The sequence below is a fragment of the Mobula birostris genome, chromosome 26 (assembly GCF_030028105.1).
Source record: "Mobula birostris isolate sMobBir1 chromosome 26, sMobBir1.hap1, whole genome shotgun sequence".
NCBI classification, from domain to species: Eukaryota; Metazoa; Chordata; class Chondrichthyes; order Myliobatiformes; family Myliobatidae; genus Mobula; species Mobula birostris.
The window spans coordinates 31,770,420-31,791,483 of record NC_092395.1 but is presented as its reverse complement, the minus strand read 5'-3'; the positions used below and the strand labels follow the sequence as shown (position 1 = coordinate 31,791,483).

Here is a 21,064-nt window from a genome sequence, read left to right as displayed (position 1 = left end):
GAGCCCGCATTTGCATAAATTGCTTTATGTGAAAAGAGACATTCTAAGTTCCTGAGACAGAAACGTTTTTGTTCAGGGTTGCTGGAAATCCCACGCCCATTCTGTTAACCGCAGTGAGGAGATAAATGTGCACTTCCTTTACCGGCAATGTTGTTGTCAGAACCCCAACTCCAGTCACCCTGTGAGCTTAAGGCTCCATCAATAGTGTATGACACAGGCACGCAGTCTGCGGAGCTTTGGTGTGATTGCTGAAGCAGTATTAGCTCTCCACAGGATAATAATTCTCCTCTTGACATCAGTGTCTCAGTTGCACAGCATCGCCACACCATGAGAATGTATTTGACAGCTTGGTGTGGTTCTTGGCAAACAGCTGAAGGACAGACAGGCGTTCCTTGACTTCTTCCAAATGATGAAATCCCCTGGCTGGATTGTGATCTTGGACCCTTATCTCAACCTTCCATTTCATTTCTGTAATGATTCAATTACTTCTCATATCTGTAATGGAATTAAAGTGTTCTCTTTCCCAGGTGCACATCAGCCACGCCGGGCCTTGGAGAGTCGTATGAATATTGATTGCTAAATGGCAGCACTTACCCTGTGCCCAGTAGCCGTGCTGCCAGTGCAGAAACAGTCTGAGTGGGGGAACTGAGTCGAAAGGAATTAAGGACAAAAGACTGGTGCCTCAGGGCTAAGCCGGCATTCAGTATGGTCATTGTTGATCCTCAATCTTGGGGTCACCTTCCTACCCTAACCTTTGATTCCTTAAAATCTGTTCAACTTCTCGAATGTTACAGGATGTCCAGCTGGTAAAATTAAGAATGGGAATCTGTCACCAATGTGGCAATAATGTCCCTGGTCCTGTAGCACTGTCTGGCCAGAAGGAAGAGTGCAAAGAACAAGGAAGATGTTGATTGCGATCAGTACCACAGGACAGCACTGTGGGAAGACTGGCTGAAGAGGAAAAGGCTCATAAGAACACAATGGTGCAGTTAAATAATGCCTAATTTTACTCACGTCTTGTTCACAGGCAAAGCACGTACAGTTTATCCAGTGCCAGCCTTTCAAAGGGTTATGCATTTATAATACAAATTTCTTCTCTCAGGGTGGAATTCTCTGTCCCAGAGGGCTGTGGTAGCTAAATAAATTCAAGTCAGTTACAGACTTTGTTTTAGCCTTAAGAGCACTGAAAGATTATAGGGATGAGTTACTGTAGCTCATGATGCTGAAGCCTAGATCAACAGCAATTGTATTGATCGGCAGAGTAAGAGTAGTTCAAAGTTCAAAGTAAATTTTATTATCAAAGTACAAATATATGACCATATACAACCCTGAGGTTCATTTTCCTGTGAGCATACTCAGCAAATATATAGAACAGTAACAATAACAGGATCAATGAAACATCAACCAGAGTGCAGAAGACAACAAACTGTGCAAATGTAAAAATGAATAAATAGCAATAAATAACAAGAACATGAGATAATGAGATAAAAATACTTAAAGTGCAATCATTGCTTGTGGGAACATCTCAATGATGGGGGCAAGTGAATGTAATTATCCCCTTTTATTCAAGAGTCTGGTGGTTGAGGGGCAGTGACTGTTCTTGTTCCTAGTGGCGTGAGCCCTGAGGCTCTTGTACCTTCCTCCTGCTAGCAGTCACGAGAAGAGAGTATGACCTGGGTGATGGGGATCTCTGATGATGAAGATAAGATAAGATAAAACTTCATTTAGCCCAAAGGAAATTATTGTTGCAAGGTTGTTCAGTTGGAAATATATACTTTAAAATACAAAACGTAAGCATTGAGATATGAAACAAAATACAAAATATGCATTAAAAAGTAATAGAGCAAAATACAGGCGTGCAATGAAACCATATACTTATATAGTTAAGGAGGAGGAGCTGTAGATTCTTATAGCCACAGGGAGAAAGGATCTCCTGTGGCGTTCAATGGTACACCTCAGTGGAATCATTCTGTTACTCTATTTATCCAGGGGGTGGGAGGGATTGTCCATAATGCTCCCTAGCTTCTGCAGCATCCTCCCCTCAGACACAACCACTAAGGAATCCGGTTCCACCCCAGAACAGAACCAGCTTTCCTAACAAGCTTATCAGTCTTCTTGGCATCAGCTGCTCGCACCCTGAATGCTGCTTTCCTGTGACAACGTTTCATGTAGATGTGCTCAATGGTGGGGAGGGCTTTACCCGTGATGGACTGGGCCGTAACCACTACCTTTTGTAGGATTTTCCGTTCAAGGGCATTGGTGTTTCCATACCAGGCCATGATGTAGCCAGTCAGTACACTCTTCACCACACATCTGTAGAAGTTTGTCGAAGTTCTAGATGTCCTGCTGAATCTCCGCAGACTACTGAGGAAGTGGAGGCACTGCTATGCTTTCTTCACGATTGTACTTAGGTGCTGGACCCAGGACAGACCCTCTGAAATAGTAACGCTGAGGAATTTAGAGTTACTGACTGTCTCCACCTCTGATCCTCCGATGATTACTGGCTCATGGACCTCTGGTTTCCCTCTCCTGAAGCCTACAATTGGTTCTTTGGTCTTGCTGACATTGAGGGAGAGGTTGTTAGTATGACACCACTCAGCCAAATTTTCAATATCTCTCCTGTACGCTGACTGATCGCCACCTTCGATTCTGCCCACGATGGTGATGTCATCAGCGAACTTGATTATGGCATTGGAGCTGTGCTTAGCCACACAGTCGTAGGTGTGTCACACTTCCGCTGCTTTATCCTGCGATCTACATTCTCCGGTCTGCTGTCAGTCATAAGGATGGTTGTCACCACTGCTCGTTCCCCAATAGCTGACTGACACCCAGTTTGAGCTTTGCCAGGACCGCTCTGTTTCAGAGCTCATTGCAGCCTTGCTCCAAATATAAACATTGTGCTGTATTCTAGGGGTGGTCTTTGAAATCAAGTCAATATTTCACCCGGCAAACCTGAATTTATGGAAATTGGGAGAAATTTCGCCACTGACAGGTGGTACACCGAACAGATTTGTGCGGAGGGCAGGCATCACGGACCCATGCCATTGCAACGGCAAGGAGCAGATCATTTGGAAATCTGGACAGAGAAATGGCAGGTGAAGTTTAATCTGGACAAATGTGAGGTGTTGCATTTTGAGAGCTCAAACGTAAGAGGGAAGTATAAAGTAAATGACAGGAACCTTCCGAAATTGATGTATAGAGGGACCCTGGGTCGCAAGTTCATAGCTCCCAAAAGCAGGCTACACAATTAGGTGACACAAATGCCAAAATCAGCTGGAGCATCAAATATAAAATATCGCAGCAGATTCCAACATCTGCAGTCTCTTGTATCTTTTAGTCAAAATTTGGTTAGGCCATGTTCAGAACATCGCATGCATTTCTGGTCACCACAAGGTGGTAGAGGCTGTGGGGATGCTGTAGAAAAGGTTCAGCAAGGATATTGCTTGGATCAGACGGTATTAGTTATAAGGAGAGATTGGACAAACTTGGATTGTTTCGTCTGGAGTGCGCAGAGCCGGATGGGCAACCTGATAGAAGTATATTAAATTATCAGAGGCAGAGATAGTGTAGATTGTCAGTCTTTTTCCCAGGGTGGGCGTATCAAATGCTGCAGAGCATAACTTTAAGGTGAAAGGGAGAATGTTTAAAGGAGGTCTGTGAGGCTGTTTTTTTTTAAACACAGCGAGTGATAAGTGCCTGGAATGTGATGCCAAGGGAGGTGGCAGATCCTGATGTGACAGCAACATTTAAGAGGCATTTAATAGCCTGTGAGCAGATAGGAGATGGAGGATATGGACCATGTGTAGGCAAATGAGATTGGTTTAGATCAGGGCTGGCACAGCCACTGAGGGCTGAATGTCCTTTCCCTGTGCTGTTCTGTTTTCTGTGTCACTTACGGAGCACAATGTGTAAGCCTGTCATTGGAGCTGCTGATCATTTATGGAATGATCAGACTCACTGATGCACCTTTCTTTTCCCAATACCCATTCATTGCAGTTGTCTGAACTTTATGTTAGGCGGTGATCTTGGCTTCCATGCAACATCTCCCTGTGGGTGCAGCTGCAGTGACCTTGGCTGAGGGTTTCACTTTACTTCAGCACACTGACTCAGAGAAGGCAATAAAGTGCCACTTCACAAAACAAGCTAACTCTGGCACTTCATCATCTGTAAATCAGTCAGTTTTAAACACGAATGCATCTTTACTTTTATTACGTTTCTTTTCTTCTCCATTTCTGATAGCGAAAGAGCTGCGTGATTAAAAGTGATTTCCTAATTGACAATAATAAACAAAATCTACTTTTATGTTGTCTCAATAAGGTAGTAAAGAGCTGTCTCAAACTCATGCCACTAGAGTAGGAAATGGGTTTGGGATGTATTTTTCTTTTAAGATCATTTTGTTAACTTGATTAACTTATTAGCTTGTGGTAGGAAGTAACTGCAAATAACCTCATTCACGTCAATCGTGGAAAACCATGGCGTGGCCTATACAGTATAATCAAGAGGGACTGATGGATTGAAACTCTCTGAGTTTGGATTGCTTACTGACAGGGTGTTGAATGCTGCCTGCTACAGTGTTTGAGAATGAATACAGCAAATTTTAAGTTTACCAATGACTAAATGTCAGAAGTGGAACTGGAAGATTTGTAAAAGGGTTTAGGGTTTGCTCTTAACAACTTTATTGCTCAGTCAACTCTCTGTAATGTATAAACCAAAAATAAAACATCACAGATCCTGAAAATCTGGAATAAAATGGCAGGATGGAAATCTGTAGTGGGTTAGACAGCATCTGCACAAAGAGAAACAGGGCTATAATGTTTTTAGATCAGTGACTTTTCATCAAAATGGTTGAACATAGATAATTAAAATATGAGTGTGGTTAAGCATGATAATTAAGAGGATGTGTGTTACCTGAAGTTGGAAAATTCACAGTTTATATTATTGCATTGTAAGCTATCCAAGCAGAACATGAGATGTTGTTCTTCCAACTTGTGTTTGGCTTCGCCATGGCAACGGAATTTCAGTGCACTCCTCCCCCGCACCCAACCTGTCACCTAGCTTTCTTCTTCCTTTGTTCATTCCTCCCATCCCCTCCGCATCTGACCCCACTTATCACCTCTCCAGCCTCTGTATCACCAACTCACGCCCCTCCCACCCAAAGACATTCGTCTCCTCCCTTTTCCCTTTCCAAGCTCCTCCAATACATTGTGATCTACACTCTGGCAGCTCCCCTGATTTGAAAGGGTTTTACTCCTTGCTGCAACCTAAAAAGTGGAAGTTAGGAACAGCAGAGGGCTGCTTGGCTCCTTGCATCTGCCCTGCCCTGCCCTTCAGCAAGACCAAGATTAATCTTCTACTTCTGCAACACCTTCCTGTACCTGACCCATATCCTTTGATCCTCTTAATGTCAAAAAATGTAAAGTCATCACTGACCAAAGCAGCAATCGCATCCACTGTAATGTGACCCTGCTAAGCTATTCCTCCTACCCCTCTCAATCAATCTTCAACCTTCCATGCACCCAAAGCTCCTTTTCCATCACCTAGCTGTGTCAGTCTGCCTTCGCCGAATTCAATTCCATCACTCATAGCCAATCAATCACTTGACATATTTTCTCATTCTGTTTGTGTACGTCTCCTACTGGAATTTCCTCATTCTCCCCCTCTTATGCTAGTTCCTTATGTTATCTGGACACCTATCTAGTCTCATCCAGCATCTCTCCTCAAACCTTCCATTTCGTATTCCACATACAACCCAATGGCACGAACATCGAAGTCTCTAATTTCAGATAACCTGCACCCCCTCCGTCCCTTTCTCTCTCCTCCTGGTCTACTCAGTTCCTTTTATACACACACCATTGGCATCCGGCCGCCATCTTTATTTCCCCTCTTCCACCTACTCCATCAGCCCCACATACATACCCCGCCCACTGGGTCTCCTCCCCCACCCACCCAGTGTAGCTATCTGCCCACTCCATGCCCCAGTCTTTGTTATTAGAATATTTTGCTGCCCTTTGTTGCTTCTACCTATCTCCTGTCCCTTTCCCCTCACCTAGTTATAATGGTTATCTCCCCTCCTCTCCTCCAGTCAAGATGAAGGATCTCACCTGGAACATTTCCCTCCGGGGATGCTGCCTGATCTGCTGAATTCCTTAAGCATTTTGTTTCTCTTTTGTTCTTTCCAGTGCATTATGTTGCTTTTCCAACATCCAGAGCTGAATGAAAAGAACTTTCACCCAACGACGTAATTGTCCTTGGCCAGCAGCATCACCTCCATTGTCCATCTGCTGACTTCATTGCTCTTCCTGCCCACGGTCCATAGTTGAAACAGACCACTCACAGTTTCATCCCATCCTATTTAGCCATGAACTAAGGTGATAGGGAATCAATGCAGTCAAAGAGAGTGGAAATATGCCCTTTAGCCTACAGAATCCAGGTCAACCATTAAGCCCCCATTTATCTATTCATGAGTAGCCATGAACCAATTAACCAATTACCATTATGGACCCCCATCGCTCAGGACATGCTCTTTTGTTATTACTAGCATCAGGGCGGAGGTACGGGAGCTTGAAGACACACACTCAAGGTTTTAGGAGCATTTCCTTCCTCTCTGCCATCAGACTTCTCAATGGACAATGAACCAACCCATGAACACCATCTCACTATTCAATCAATGCACAGACAATGCTGGAGGAACTCAGCAGGTCAGGCAGCATCTATGGAAAAGAGTAAACAGTCAACACTTCAGGCCAAGAATTGAATTGACTTTATTACTTACATCCTTCATATAAATGAGGAGTAAAAATCTTTAAGTTACGTCTCTGTCTAAATTTGCAATGTGCAATTTATAGTAATTTATAATAAATAGTATGTACAACAGAACAGTCAATATACCACAGAAATACAGTTGTGTCATCATGAGTTAATCAGTCTGATGCCTGGTGGAAGAAGCTGTCCTGGAGCCTGCTGGTCCTGGCTTTTATGCTGCGGAACCGTTTCCCAGATGGTAGCAGCTGGAACAGATTGTGGTCGGGGTGACTTGGGTCGCCAATGATCCTTTGGTCCCTTTTTACATACCTGTCTTTGTAGATGTCCTGAGTAGTGGGAAGTTCACAACTACAGATGCGCTGGGCTGTCTGCACCACTCTCTGCAGAGTCCTGGGATTGAGGGAAGTACAGTTTCCATACCAGGCAGTGATGCAGCCAGTCAGGATGCTCTCAATTGTGCCCCTGTTGTGCCTTTTTCACCACACAGCCTGTATGTACAGACCACGTGAGGTCCTCGATGATGTGTATGCTGAGGAACTTAAAGCTGTTCACCTTCTCAACCCTGGATCCATTGACATCAATAGGGGTTATCCTGTCTCCATTCCTTCTGTAGTCCACAACCAGCTCCTTTGCTTTTGCGACATTGAGGGAGAGGTTGTTTTCTTGACACCACTGTGTCAAGACCCTTCATTCACGAGTCCTGATGAAGGGTCTTGGCCCGAAACAGCAACTGTTTACTTGTTTCCATAGATGCTGCCTGGCCTGCTGAGTTCCTCCAGCATTTTGTGCGTCTTGCTTGGACTTCCAGCACCTGCAGACTTTCTCTTGTTTGTACTACCTCACTATTTCTGCACTACTCATTTAATTTAATTTTTGATATTTCTTTCTGTAACGTAAAGCACTTTTTATGTACTGCACTGTGCTCTGCCACAAAACGACAAATCTCACGACCTATGTCAGTGATAATCAACCCAGTTCTGATTCTGATCTATTCCCACGCTAATTTCGGTTTATTCTCCCTACATTCTAACCAACTTCCCCCAGATTCTAGCAGTTAGCTACACACTCGTGGTAACTTACAGCTGCCAATTAACTCATCTACTATGTTTCAGGTCCTATATTTGCTGTTATCAAAGCTAATATTTCCAGTTCTGCCCTGCTCCCTGACTCCTGGTCATAGAGTACAGTAACAGTCTCTTCATCCATGCTGACCGAGGTGCCATTTGCCTGAATTAGGCCCACTTCACTCTAAACCTTTCCTTTCCATGAACCTTTACACTCAGTAATTGTAACTGTCTCTACCTCTTCCTTTAGCAGCTCGTTCTACTTACCCACCAGTCTTTGTGTGAAAAACATCCTCCCCCCACCTTCCCCTTAAAACCTATGCCCTCTAATTTTGGACTCCCCTACCCTGAGAAAAAGACTGACCATCTACCTTCTATATGCTGCTGTTATAAACCTCAGTAAGGCCACCCCCCCGTCTCTGCTTACCTCATCTGATGACACACTGTGGATGCATCTCTACCAAAGTAGCTGTAAGGCACTCCTTCCCTCCGCTAACCTGCAGGTCACCCTTGGGCAAGGTGTAGTCCCCCCTGATCAGGGTCACAGGGAACCCATGGGAGCAGGTGGTGGATGGGCGTATGAGCAGCTGGTGCATAACACAAGTTTGGTTATGTGAATGCTGACGCCAGGCAGACAATCTCGGAAGGTTATTGATAATGGATGGGGTCACCTGTCTTGTAAAGACTCTGCCCAGAAGAAGGCAATGGTAGGCCACTTCTGTAGAAAATTTTGCCAAGATCATGGAAAGACCATGATCACTATGTATGACACAGCACATAGCGAATGAGGGAATGATGACACCCTCATCCATATAATTCCTGTAGTCATTGTTCAGTTTCCAGTATTCCACACTTCATACATTGGAATTTACACTACACTTTGCTTTTCCAATACTAATGATGTTCACTTACAATCCTTGTGCTCACTGGTCAATGTCAATTGCCACTCACTTTGCCTCCTTCCAGCCAGTCAGGAATGTGATGGAAGGAATTATTGCCAGTGCTAAGAGGTACCATTACCGGTAATGTACTCACCGATGGCCATTTTGGGATCTGCCAGCACCATTTTCTTCCAGTCTTGCTCCAAACATTGGTGAAAGGACAAAGTTCTGTAGATGAGGCTGACAATTAGATAGCCTGTAAATCTCTATTTTTTAATATACTGATCGTTATGTTCAAGTCACCCAGAGCTTAAAATATCCAAACTCTTCCTAAATGATCTCCCCAGTCTTAATCAATTCTTTTGGGTTATCATTTGCTTTATCAAAGAGATTGAAAAGCTTCTCATTAAATCTCTCTGCTATATATCCCCTTTAAAATGTCCCTCTTCAGCTATGTTTTGGCACGTCTCTTTTTCTTTTTATGTGATGGGATGTCAGATTCTGCTTGATAATATTCCTGTGAACATCTTGGTTTGTTATATTAAAAGTGCTACTGTGACAACAGAAAGTTGGCTACAATACGCTTTGGGAGATTTTAAGTTTCTAAAACGTCATGTAAATTAAACTCTTTTTTAAAAAAAGATAATTAGATGCCTTGCTGCTTTGGTTTATTTATATTCAAGTGCTAAAAATATCCCTTTAAATAAAAGGGGGTTGCAACAGCTAGAATAGAAAATTGCCTGACAAATAGAACTCAGAGTGTAGTGGTGAAGGTTATTGGAAGTGTACAGTGGAGTTGTCCAGGGGCTGATACTCGAACCATTGCTTTTCCTGATGTATATTAATGATCTGAACTTTGCTGTAGAGAACATAGTTTCAAAATTTGAACTTAATGCAGAGCCTGGAGTCATAGTGAACTATGAAAAGGATAGTAACAGTCCTCAGGCAGATAAAGACAGGCTGGTGGGACCAGTGGATATACAGTACGGGAGATGAAGTTCAATAGTGAGTGATGTGAAAATACAAGAAGAGGCAATTTATACTAGAGAACACAATTCTAAGAGGAGTACAGAAATAGAGATATCTTGAGGTAAATGTCACTAAAACGATCAAAGTAATTTGTGAAAGTTGCTAAAATACATTGAGAATCTTGGACTTCGTAAATAGAGTACAATAGAGTACAAAACCAAGGAAGTTATAATGAACACGAGAAGTCTGCAGATGCTGGAAATCCAGAGTAACACACACAAAATGCTGGAGGAGCTAGCAGCAGGAAATGGAAGTTATTGATAAATCTATCTAAATCACTGGTTCAACATGCACCTTGTGCCCAGCTCTCGATACCACCCATTAAGAAAGATGTGAAGACTTTGGAGAGGGCGCCACTAGGTAGATATACAGGAGAAAATGGAGCTGTTCTTGGCACCGAGAAGTTTGCAAGGGGATCTGATAGAGACATGTATAATCATGAAAGATGTAGTATCTGTTGAGGTGAAACTGTTCTCATTGGAGGGATGATCAGGATCAATGGGAAAGAGAATGGAGGTGATCAGCAAAAGAAACAATTCCATTAAGAGATTTTTTTTTTGCACAGCAAATGCGAGAGTCTGAATTGCACAGCTGGGTGCAGTACTGGGCGATTCAGTAGGAGTGATGGAAAGATGCTGATAAGTGTCTGGAAAGAGTGAGTGTGTAGCTGGTGGGCGAAAGAAATAGATGGATGACTTTACATAGGGCTACCATGGACCTGATGGGCCAAATAGACTTCTGCCATGCAGGAGCCACTCTGTGCTCGTTCAGTTCAGGTCTATACTGTTTTCCTTTCAGGATACAGCAGTTTACCAGTTTTTACAAGTAATTTCCAAAATATCCAGTTCATTTCAGTAAAGGCAATATCCACAGCTTAGCAGTTCCTGCCATAGCCATTTCCCCACCTGTTCTGTGTGCTTGGCATAAGATAACAGGAAGATCCCGGTGAAGGGGGGCAGCTAACATTCCCAATCAGGCCTCATCAGTGGCCCGCCTGCTGGTTCCCGGACGGACTGTGTCACGGAGAGTGCGTTTTCAGTCCCGGCTCCTCCAGGTGATCCCATTTATCTCATCCATCCAAGTTTGATCCTGAAATCCCTGTCCCTGTCTCTCTTTATTCCTTCCTCTGGGAAACCAAGTGTATTACTTTGACGAAGGTCAGTTAATTCAGGCAGGCAGGTAATTAATGCACTGTTTGATATATCGGTCTAGGTTCAGTTAATTGCTTTCCCCAAAGATTCCTTAGGAGGATTGACAAGCTACACGATGTCCTCTCGTTCTTGGTGACAGTTGCCTTTGAGGGTGTTTTCCTGGCACATGACCAATGAAGAAGCAACAGTGTGAATACAGATGCAGTATATGGAGCATACAACAGTGTCACACCACACAGGTCCTTCAGCCTACAATGTTATGCTGACCTTTTAACCTGCTCCAAAATTAACCTAACCCTTTAATCCCCACTGCATAGCCATCCATTTTTCTTTCATGTGCCTAAGAGTCTCTTAAGTGTCCCTAATGTATCTTGCCTCTACCACCACAGTGCATACCATGCATCCACTAATCTATGTGTAAAAAAAACTCCTGCTCTGACATCCCTACTATAACTTTTCTCCAATTACCTTAAATTAAATGTAATTACTGAACCTTGACGACACATTTTTTTCCTAACACCTACCTGTTCCTGGCAAAGCTGAGGCCCACTACCGGTTGGGGTCAGCTACGAATGCTGCATCCCAGCTGTCTACGTGATACGCAAGCCAGGGCAGTACGATACGGAGGGCAAGCTGTTGCCTGTGCAGCAGGCTCCCCCTCTCCACGCAGCTGATGAATCCAAAGGAACGGCAAAGACCGACACAGTTTGCGCACCAGCGGTGTCGCAAGAGTTCCCAGTCTGTGTAGAATTCAATGCACGACTGCTTTAGGGACTCCAGCTCTGGAATTTTCCTTGGGTTTGCTCCCAAAGCCCTCTCCATGAGTGGGTATAGCCGCAAGGCAGTGGAAGTTCGAGATCAGAGTTTTCCTTCTCAGAGTTTGCAGGGCAGATTCAATGGGCCGAATGGCCTACCTCCGCTCCTATAACTTATACCTTATAGATGATCTGCCAACCATGGCTGACGAGCTCCATCTGCCTGAAGCAACTGGTCTTAAGGCGCCAGTAACCCACCTTTCACCCTCCTCCTGTCAGTAGAACCAATTCCACCAGGCTTAATGGCTAAGGCACATGTGACAGCCAGGAGCTGGACTTGGTTGTCAGATGCTATTTGAAAAACATACCTTTGGGAGTAGGTAATAGGTAGTGGGAGCTTGTCCCCAATACCTCCCCTGACTTTAATAATCTTAAAGGAACCTGAAGTAACACTTTGACCACTTCAACCATGGTAGACTTTATTTCATTCAAATTGTATTCTTTCTTGTTTAATTTTGTATAATTTTATGTTTAATTTATGTAATTCTTCTGAAAGTTGTGTATCAGAAGTGGTGTTGCTGTAAGTAAGTTTTTCATTGCATAAACGTACCTGTGCAGGTGACAATAAGCATGACTTTGCCTACCAACTCCACACAATACAGGGGCACAGCTGGAGTTCAATCCTGATTTCCGGTGCTCTATGTGTGGAGAATGCATGGGATTCTAGGTTGCTCCCACATCCCAAAGAAGTGTGGATGGGTGGATTATTTTCCCCTGTGTGTGTAGGTGAGTGTTAGAACATGCAGGAGTTAATGAAACTGTGGGAAGAATAAAAATGGGATTAATATAGGATTGGTGTAAATGAGTAGTTGATGGCTGATATGAGCTAAGGAATCTGTTTGTTTCTATCTCTCTCTCTATGACTTGAAGTAAGCTTTGTTCTTTATGGAAGATGGCCCATGAACTGTGCATGCTACTGGGTGGATGGTGAGGACAAAGAGAGCTGCATCCTTGCTGTAGACGTGACAAAATGTTACTGTTGAATTAAAGGTTTAGATTGGGTCAATCTGCAGCAACAGTTGGGTAGCTTGAGTTAATCCAATGGACGAGACGTTGTAAGGGCGCTGTTGTGTGCTTGGTGTGAAGTAGGTTTTCAGAATATTGGAAACTCAGTGCAGTTGGTTGGTGATTGGATTATTGATGTGCTTTATAAGCTATTAATAGGTTTATGGAGTCTTAACAAGGTGAATGACAGAAAACTGAGGTTTCATTGAGGAGATGGTCTGTGATGTCGGACGTTGACGGAACAAATACTAACAGTGCTGTGATGTATAATGTGGACTAGAGAATTCTGAGCAGGTATGTGTGTTTTCCACCGTGCAATAAAAGTCACGTAATAATCTGAGTTTCGTGGTGAACACAAAGTAATATTGTGTTCCCAACAACATTGTACCCCTGTTGATGGCTGGCTTTGTTTCCATAAAATTCTTTGCTCCCAAAAAAGTCAGCCTGGTCACATATTGGTGTAGTATTTTTAAGGTGCAGGAATGTTAACATTAGCTGCATTGTGGAAGCCCTGAAACAGAGAGAGAGGATTGAGGGACGATAGAATAGTACAGTTGAGCCTAGGAGTTGTTAGTATCCAGAGCTTGGGAGGAACTGCCTGATGTTAGGGTAAGGATGAAGTGGTGGTGCTGGTAAGGGATATTGAGAGTTGGCTAGAAGGGTAATAAAAGAATTCACACTGTATTCATGTTTCAGCATGTGCAAATACCACGAAACCTTGAGAGGCTGGGACCATCTTGCAGTACCTACACCCATCTGCCATTCTACTGAGTTTTGTTTAGACAACTGAACCAGACCAATTCAAGAATGGCTTGGAAGACTATATGGTGAGGATTGGAATTACCTTCATGTGAAGTGGCAGGTTGGAATATGATGAGTAAAGGATGAAGAAGTAGACCAGCAATGGAGATAAGTAGGGGGATGATGGTTCCCATGTGTTGAAGGGCCAATACAGAGCATGCTGTTGGTTGTGACAGGTTAGAGTGCTGGATGGGATTGAGTCTGAGGGTTTGACATAACAGGAGCAAAAATTTATCTTGGAGGTTTGTACAAAGTGGACAGTTTCAGAGTGTTTGCCCATAAACTCAAATCCTAGCATTTACTTCCATTATAACCTAATTTATTCATTTCTTTATTTAGAGATACAGTGTGGAGTAAGCCCATCAGTCTGTGCCACCCAGCAGCACCCAACAACCACAATTTATCCCCAACCTAATCATGGGACAATCTACAATGATCAATTAACTTACCTGGTATGTCTTTGGACTGTGGGAGGAAATTGGAGACAACCCATGCCCTCCCCGGGGAGGGTGTACAGAAACTCCTTACAGAGGGCACTGGGATTGTACTCCAAACTCCGATGCCCCTAGCTGCAATAGTGTTCCAATAACCACTATACCACCTTGGTGCTTATAATGAATATTGGATGGTATATACAGTAAATGTAGCTGCAATACAGACTAGCCTATCCAGTCCATTGTGTTAGAAAGACAAAGGTTTGTCAGATGACATTAACCGGAATTTTTTAAAAAAGTAATTTAAAAAATGGGATCAAAGTATCTTAGCTAGCCATTTGCAAACAGGATGAGCTGGGCTAAACTCCAGCTGTGAATCATGAATCAGGAAAATTTCCTTGAGCCTTAATGCAAACTATACCCTTATGTTAGATTAAACAACATCCTGAGCATGTTTTTTTTTAACAAAAGTGACACCACATTCTTAAAATTTATTTACATTATTGACATTTATTAACTTTCCTACTAAGCAGTAAGAGTAGTAATTTAAATTCTTTCTTACTTGGCTCCCTTAAAGACAACTAATATTTAAAGGCTTTCATGTGCTGTTTGCACTGAGCAGCTGTCTCACCCTCGGAAGAGTGATCATATCTTGATGAAAATAAAAATAAAACAAAGAAGGCTTCTACATATTTCCTTACAATCAGTGGCTGGAATCCTTCACTCTATTGCAAGACAAGTACATCACTGTAAGATATTGATCTTGTGATCATTTGCTTGATCAGAGAAATAGGGGGTGATCATTCAATTGCTGTTCCCTTTAATCATGGCTAATTTGAGCACACGGTCTCAGTACTGTTACTGCTTTAGAAAAGTGCAAGTGTGTAAATTTCCGCTCTGGGCTGGCCAGGATTAAATGTGATGGTGCCTACATTTGAAAGTTGCTTGGTACTGGATTCTTGACGGCGCTGTTGACATGGTTTTCAGCATCAGTATGTTGGCACCACAAAAGTACAAAAGAATGAAAGTTGATAGAATGAGTGTAAGCCTACAGATAATTAAGAAGCAAGGCCTTGTGCCAGGACTTAAAATTGATGGCTTTTGATAGGCCTCTTGCATAGTGCTTAACATTATAGGGTGAAGGCATGTGTAAGTAGCAAGAAGCTGCTTGTGCTGACTTTGGAGGGAGTTCAAAGGAAACTGATTCAGGGATTGAAAGTCTTGTCATAAGAGGAGCGTTTGATGGCTCTGGCACTCAACTTACTGGAAGTCAGAAGAATGAGCTGAGACCTGATTAAAACCGCTTGAATGTTGAAAGGCTTTGACAGAGTGGTGTGCAGAGGATTGGAGAGGATGTTTCCTGTGGTGGGGGAGTCTAACACCAGAGGACGCAGCCTCAGAAAAGAGGGGCATCCTTTTAGAACAGAGATGAGGAGGAATTTCTTTAGCCAGAGAGTGGTGAATCTGTGGAATTCTTTGCCACAGGCAGCCGTGGAGGCTACGTCATTGGGTTTATTTAAGGCAAGGGTTAGTAGATTCTTGATTAGTCAGGGCATGAAGGCATGCAGAGAGAAGGCAGGAAACTGGTACTGAGAGGAAAAATGGATCAGCCATGATTAAATGGCAGAGCAGACACGATGGGCCAAATGGCCTAATTCAGCAACTATATCAAAATTCAAAGTTCAAAGTAAAATTTATTACTAGAGTACGTACATACCACCACGTCCAACCCTGAGATTCTTTTTCCTACGGGCATACTGAGCAGATCTATAGAACAGTAACTATTAACAGGATCAATGAAAGAGCAAGTAGAGCAGAAAAAACAAAAATCTGATATAAATAAATAGCAATAAATAACAAGAGCATGAAATAGCAAGCTAAAGAGTCCTTAAAGTGAGACCATTGGTTGTGGGAACATCTCAATAGATGAGTGTAGTTATCCCCTTTTGTTCAAGAGCTTGAGGCGTACCTTATGGTCTTGTGGTATAAGCTTCTGTTTGCCGCATCATGTACACATTGACCTTAAACTTGGTAGCAGAATTTCATTTCATTTGACTGTGCTGATTCTTTCCTTTACCGGGAAGGGGAGGGAACATCGACTCCGACCATGACAGGCCTGCGCCGGGCATTTTCCTGCCTTACAAGGCGCAGATTGGAAGTCTGTGTGGGGCGCCACTCCTCGCACAGAAACTAGAGCAATGTGTGGTTAAGTGCCTTGCTCAAGGGCACAAACACACTGCCACAGCTGAGGCTCGAGCTGGCGACCTTGAGGTAACTAGACGAACACCTTGACCACTTGGCCACATGCCCAACAAACAGGAAGACTCATGGTTATAAGTGACAGTTTTTTCGCAGTGCTCCATAATCTGATAATTTAGTGTCCGACTGTAAGCTGCAAATTAATTTGGAGACTTCATATAAGGCACCTTGTCACAGGCACCGCAGCAATCCTCAAAGAGTTAACTGTTTTGTTTGTTGTTTTGCAGAGGGTGTAACAGCTTGATCGTTGGCGCGACCTTGGCAGTGTGATGAAAAGAACAGGATCTCCTCTTAACATTTTGAAGAGCTAATTAGTAATCCAGCACAAAAAGACCAGGCGATGAATAATGCTGCCACAATGAATGACATGTCTACAGTAGATGATGAGCTGTTGGCTTCAACGTCCATGTATCTCAGTGGGGACTCCACTTACTCAGTTCCAATGGGGGCTGAACAAAAAACCGTGTTTGCATTTGTAATTTTCTTATTGGTTTTCCTGATAATCCTGGTGGTCCGATGTTTTCGGATATTATTGGACCCCTATAGCAGGATGCCTGCTTCGTCGTGGTCTGATGGTAAAGATGGGCTGGAGAGGGGACAGTTTGACTATGCCTTGGTGTGAAGTCAAATGCCGCAAACCTTGCTCTGCTCTGCTGCTGATCTTCTCTTGTGTTTTATTTTAATGAATAATTTTCCTCTTTGTAATTTTAAGGGGTAACCTTCTAGGACGTACAGTCTCTGAGCTTGCTAACGGTGTCTAAAGACACTGTAGATGTGCTGCCTGCTACTCAGTGAGTTACATTGTTATATCAGCTTGTGACTTAACAGCGGAGTCACTGTCTCCCAGTTCCTGGATGTGGAGCTGTCGGGGCTGCCTGGCAGACCGATGCCCGTGACCCCCTTAATTAGATGTAGTCCAAAATCCTGTCATTGTTCCCATAGCTCACATCAGTCTCGATCGACTCTCCTGATCACAAGGGAGAATTGCGTTGACAAGGAGCAGGGCACAGTTTGTGGCAACTGAAAAGCCGGGATGGTGTTTCTGATTGTCAAACGAGAGGGACCGAGAGGTACACTGGAAAGTGAGAGTGTGCAAGGGAGAGAGTGGGACCCAGACAGCGGCTTCATTTCGGTTCCGAGCTCCAAGATCTGGACAGTTATGGCAAGTTCCTTAAACACATGGGTGGTCTAAAAGGTTTACAAGACCTCCACTGGATTTCACAGTTAATGCAATTAGTGTTACTTGAGCAGGCTGTTGCTTTTCCACCTTTTAAAAGCTCTTTTCATTTCTCTGTTGTGGCATATATTGGTTCCTCTATGTGCTACAAAACATGAACAGACAATCCTACAATTTCCAGGCAGGGGGATCGAATTTCTATGGTTACCCAACCTTCCTGAGAAAAACTTGGTCGTTAATTGGGGACATTTCTAGTTAAAATGGAAAAAACTAGGATTAATATATGTACATACAACTAATCTTCCTAAATTACACCCTTATGATTCTCAGTACTGACTTGGTATATTGTCCTTGTGTGAGTTGGTATGAATCACAAAAGCTTGTATAGGTCACCCGTTATAATAAAGCCTCAGAGACAAAAAGCAAACTACATTATGAGTGTATGCAACCTCTTTCAAAAAATAACTTGAATTTCATCAGATATTTTATTTACATCCTGAGCTTTAAAGAACAGAAATCAAATAAATTTTAAAAATTCACCAAGGCCATAACAAGGATCAATCACTCAGGCAAACTATGGCTTCCCTCAGATAGCCTTGAAGGGAACATTTAAATGAACAAAATGAGTACTTGTGGCTGGAGTGATTGTTCCTTACATGCTATTTGCAGTATGTTGGGTTCTCATTGATCCCAACATGACCTCCAACGTGTGGACAAAGGTTTGTGGTCTTAAGAAACACCAAATGGGTCCAATTTATCACAAAAGGCAGCATATAAATACATTTCTTTTGGTTGACTGAGACTAAGTCTATAATTACAACACAAAATCCTCCACAATTCAATCTTTCTGAAGAATAGTTAGTCCCAATTCCAGATGTGAGACTAACCCCTTGCTAAAGAGTAGGGTTTCTGTTCTTGACGCTGGGATACAATCATTTAGTTATACAGCAAGGGAACAGGCCCTCAACCTAACTTGTCCTTGCTGACTAAGGTGCCTTCCTGAGCTAGTCTCATTTGCCTGCATTTGGTCCTTATTCCTTGAAACTTTTCTTATCTATGTACCTGTCCACCTCTACTACTTCCTCCAGCAGTTTCTGGATCCCGATATCGGTTAGAATGCAGTGTTGATTTGCAGGTTCCTTCTTAAACTGGAGTACAGCAACACTCTGATACTCCAGCACCCCTGGGACTTCGGTAGTGCCAGACCACTAGATTTCTTATTAATACCCAAACACACTTTTATTTCTCTTTTTTTTTTCAGAGGCTACGTGTAGTATAGTATAATAAATTTCCCAGTGAACCGTGGGAGAGGGGGGTTTTCAAACACTTCGGATGTAGCTCCCTACCTTCCCACCCCTTGGTGTTCTAGACATTAGCCCTAGATCAGGCCCACATACCCAACTCTGGGCTCTCACCCCATACCCTGCTTGTACCCTGGACTCCCCGACTTACATGCCAGCTGAATTACTGACTCAGATGCGGGGCTGTTGGGAATTCCAGACAATTGAATGCCATAAAATATAACTGGAGAAGTGTTCAGTAGCAAGAATGTGCTATGTGTAGTGTCAATCTATGGACAATAATTGTTGCTTTAATACTGTTAGGCCTTTAAGGACAGTATGGTGTAACTGACTGTTTTTTGGTGTTGCTACAGTGTTAGTATAGAAAGTTTTAGCAGCAGTCTGTTTCAAAGAAGGCCAACTGGCAATATATACATGCTGTCTAGCAATGATCGCTCCTTTGTTAATAAAGTACCTTCTTTGATATTCTAAATTGTTAACTGTTTGCATTATCTTAGGGTCTGAATAAGGGAGACACTGAGACATGGTACCGGAAGGGCCGGTTGGTAGAATTATGAAATTTATATGCGTGATCAAATCAGACTATTGGATGAGCAGAATGTGCATATATTGACCCCCTCCCAATTGAGATAGTGTTGGCATATTCTGAAAGACAAGGTTGTATCACTAAATAGAGCTCTCTGAACCTCTGGATGAACAAGGCATGTAATTTGTCTCAACGATGATCTATTGAATTGGCTGCAGTAAATAAACCAGGACTGACAAGAGCTGTTGTTGTTGTTACTCAATGGTCTTGTGCGGAGAAAATTGCACTGTGTCCTAAAGTCCGCAAATAAGATTCAGAAGAATGCATTAAGAATGCTACAAGCACATTGCAAATTGCCTAGAAATGAAACTGTTGACTGTTACGAGATTTTACATCCAGGAGCAGGTTTGGCATTTTCAACACGGAGGAAAGATAAATAGCAGATCGTTTGCTATTTTGCAGATTGGAAAGGCTCACTCACAAGAGATAAGATTATTTATGGAATCCAGGATTAATCCTTGAGGGAACAGTTGTTATGTGCGATAGAGTTCACTTCGGAAAATTATATGCAGATATCCAAAAGGAAGGCTAGAAATGATATTTGGGCAACAGCAGGGCATATACACAATTAATGGAGAGATGAAATCTGGAGGCACACCGTTGACTCAAGCTAAAAGCCTTGATATTGAGGTGCAGGTTAAAGAAAGTAAACTTGAAAAGGCAAAAATTGAGTTCTTTTACTTAATGGATTATTTGACCACCAGAGATGGTCTGAGGTTAGATCCAGCAAAAAGACAAGTGAAGGAGATGCTGAGCCCAACATATAGCTTTCTGAACAGGTTATCCCTGAGCAGATGTTAGAACTAAAAGCAACCATCTTTTAATCATAGATTCAATCTAAATTCTGGGGAAAAGTGAAGGATGTCAGAGGATATAGCATGATACAGATCAGTTGGAAACTTGGGTGGAGAAAAAGCAGATGCGGTTAAGTCCATTCAAGTGTAGATGATGCATCTGAGGAGGGAAAATGCAAGAGGAAAATATACGGTAAATGGCAGCACCGTTAGAAGCATTGATGTACAGATGAATCTCGGGGTGCAAGTCCATAACTCCCTGAAAAGGCATCATAGGGGTACGGGCATGCTTGCTTTCAACAGTTGGGGCATTGAGTATAAAAGTTGGGAAACCATATTACAGCTCTATAAAACTTTAGTTAGGCCGCATTTGGAGTGTTGTGTGCTAATCTGGTTGTCACATATAGAATGTGGAGGCTTTTGAGAGGGTGCCAAAGAAGTTTACCGGAGTGTTGCCTGGATTAGAGAGTACTAATGATAAGCAGAGGTTAGCAAACTTGGATTGCTTTTTCTGGAGCATCGGAGGCTGAGGGGGTGACCTGATTGATGGAGGCATATAAAGTTATGAGAAGCATAGATAGGAAAAGTAGTCAGTATTTCCCCCCCCCCCCCCAATATAAAATACTAAAGATGAGAGGGAGAAAGTTTAAAAGAGATGTTTGGACAATTTTATTTTACACAGAGAATGTTGGGTACCTGGAATACACTGGCAGGGGAGGTGGTGAAAGCCAATACTACAGCAATGTTTAAGACAAGTTTAGACAGATGCACGGACCAGCAGGAATAGAGGGATACAGATCATGTGACGGCAGCTGAGATTAGTTAGACTGACATTGTGACCGGCACAGACGTGGCGGATCAAAAAGCTCGTTCTTGTGTTGTTCTGTTCTACGATGCCCACATCAGACCAACTACAGATGCAGCAGAAAGCACGGGTGACTTGACACAAACTGACTTGACACCTGGATCAGATTACATCATAAGGAGTTACCAAGTCTCCTATTG

At 42.9% G+C, this 21,064-nt stretch overlaps 1 protein-coding gene across 3 annotated transcripts in view; it reads left to right on the top strand.

Annotated features, from left to right (window-relative positions):
- The window catches only part of LOC140188070 (cortexin-1-like), a 30,082-nt gene extending 10,650 nt beyond the window's left edge, over positions 1-19,432 (top strand). For 2 of the 3 annotated variants that reach the window (XM_072244011.1, XM_072244012.1), the window contains one exon: positions 16,429-19,432. In XM_072244011.1, coding sequence (XP_072100112.1) covers positions 16,542-16,823 — 282 coding nt within the window. In that variant the 5' untranslated portion in view covers positions 16,429-16,541 and the 3' untranslated portion in view covers positions 16,824-19,432. Of the gene's footprint in view, positions 1-799; positions 984-16,428 lie in introns of those variants that run through there. The other variant, XM_072244013.1, reaches the window with a different exon arrangement.
- The last annotated feature ends 1,632 nt before the right edge of the window (positions 19,433-21,064 follow it).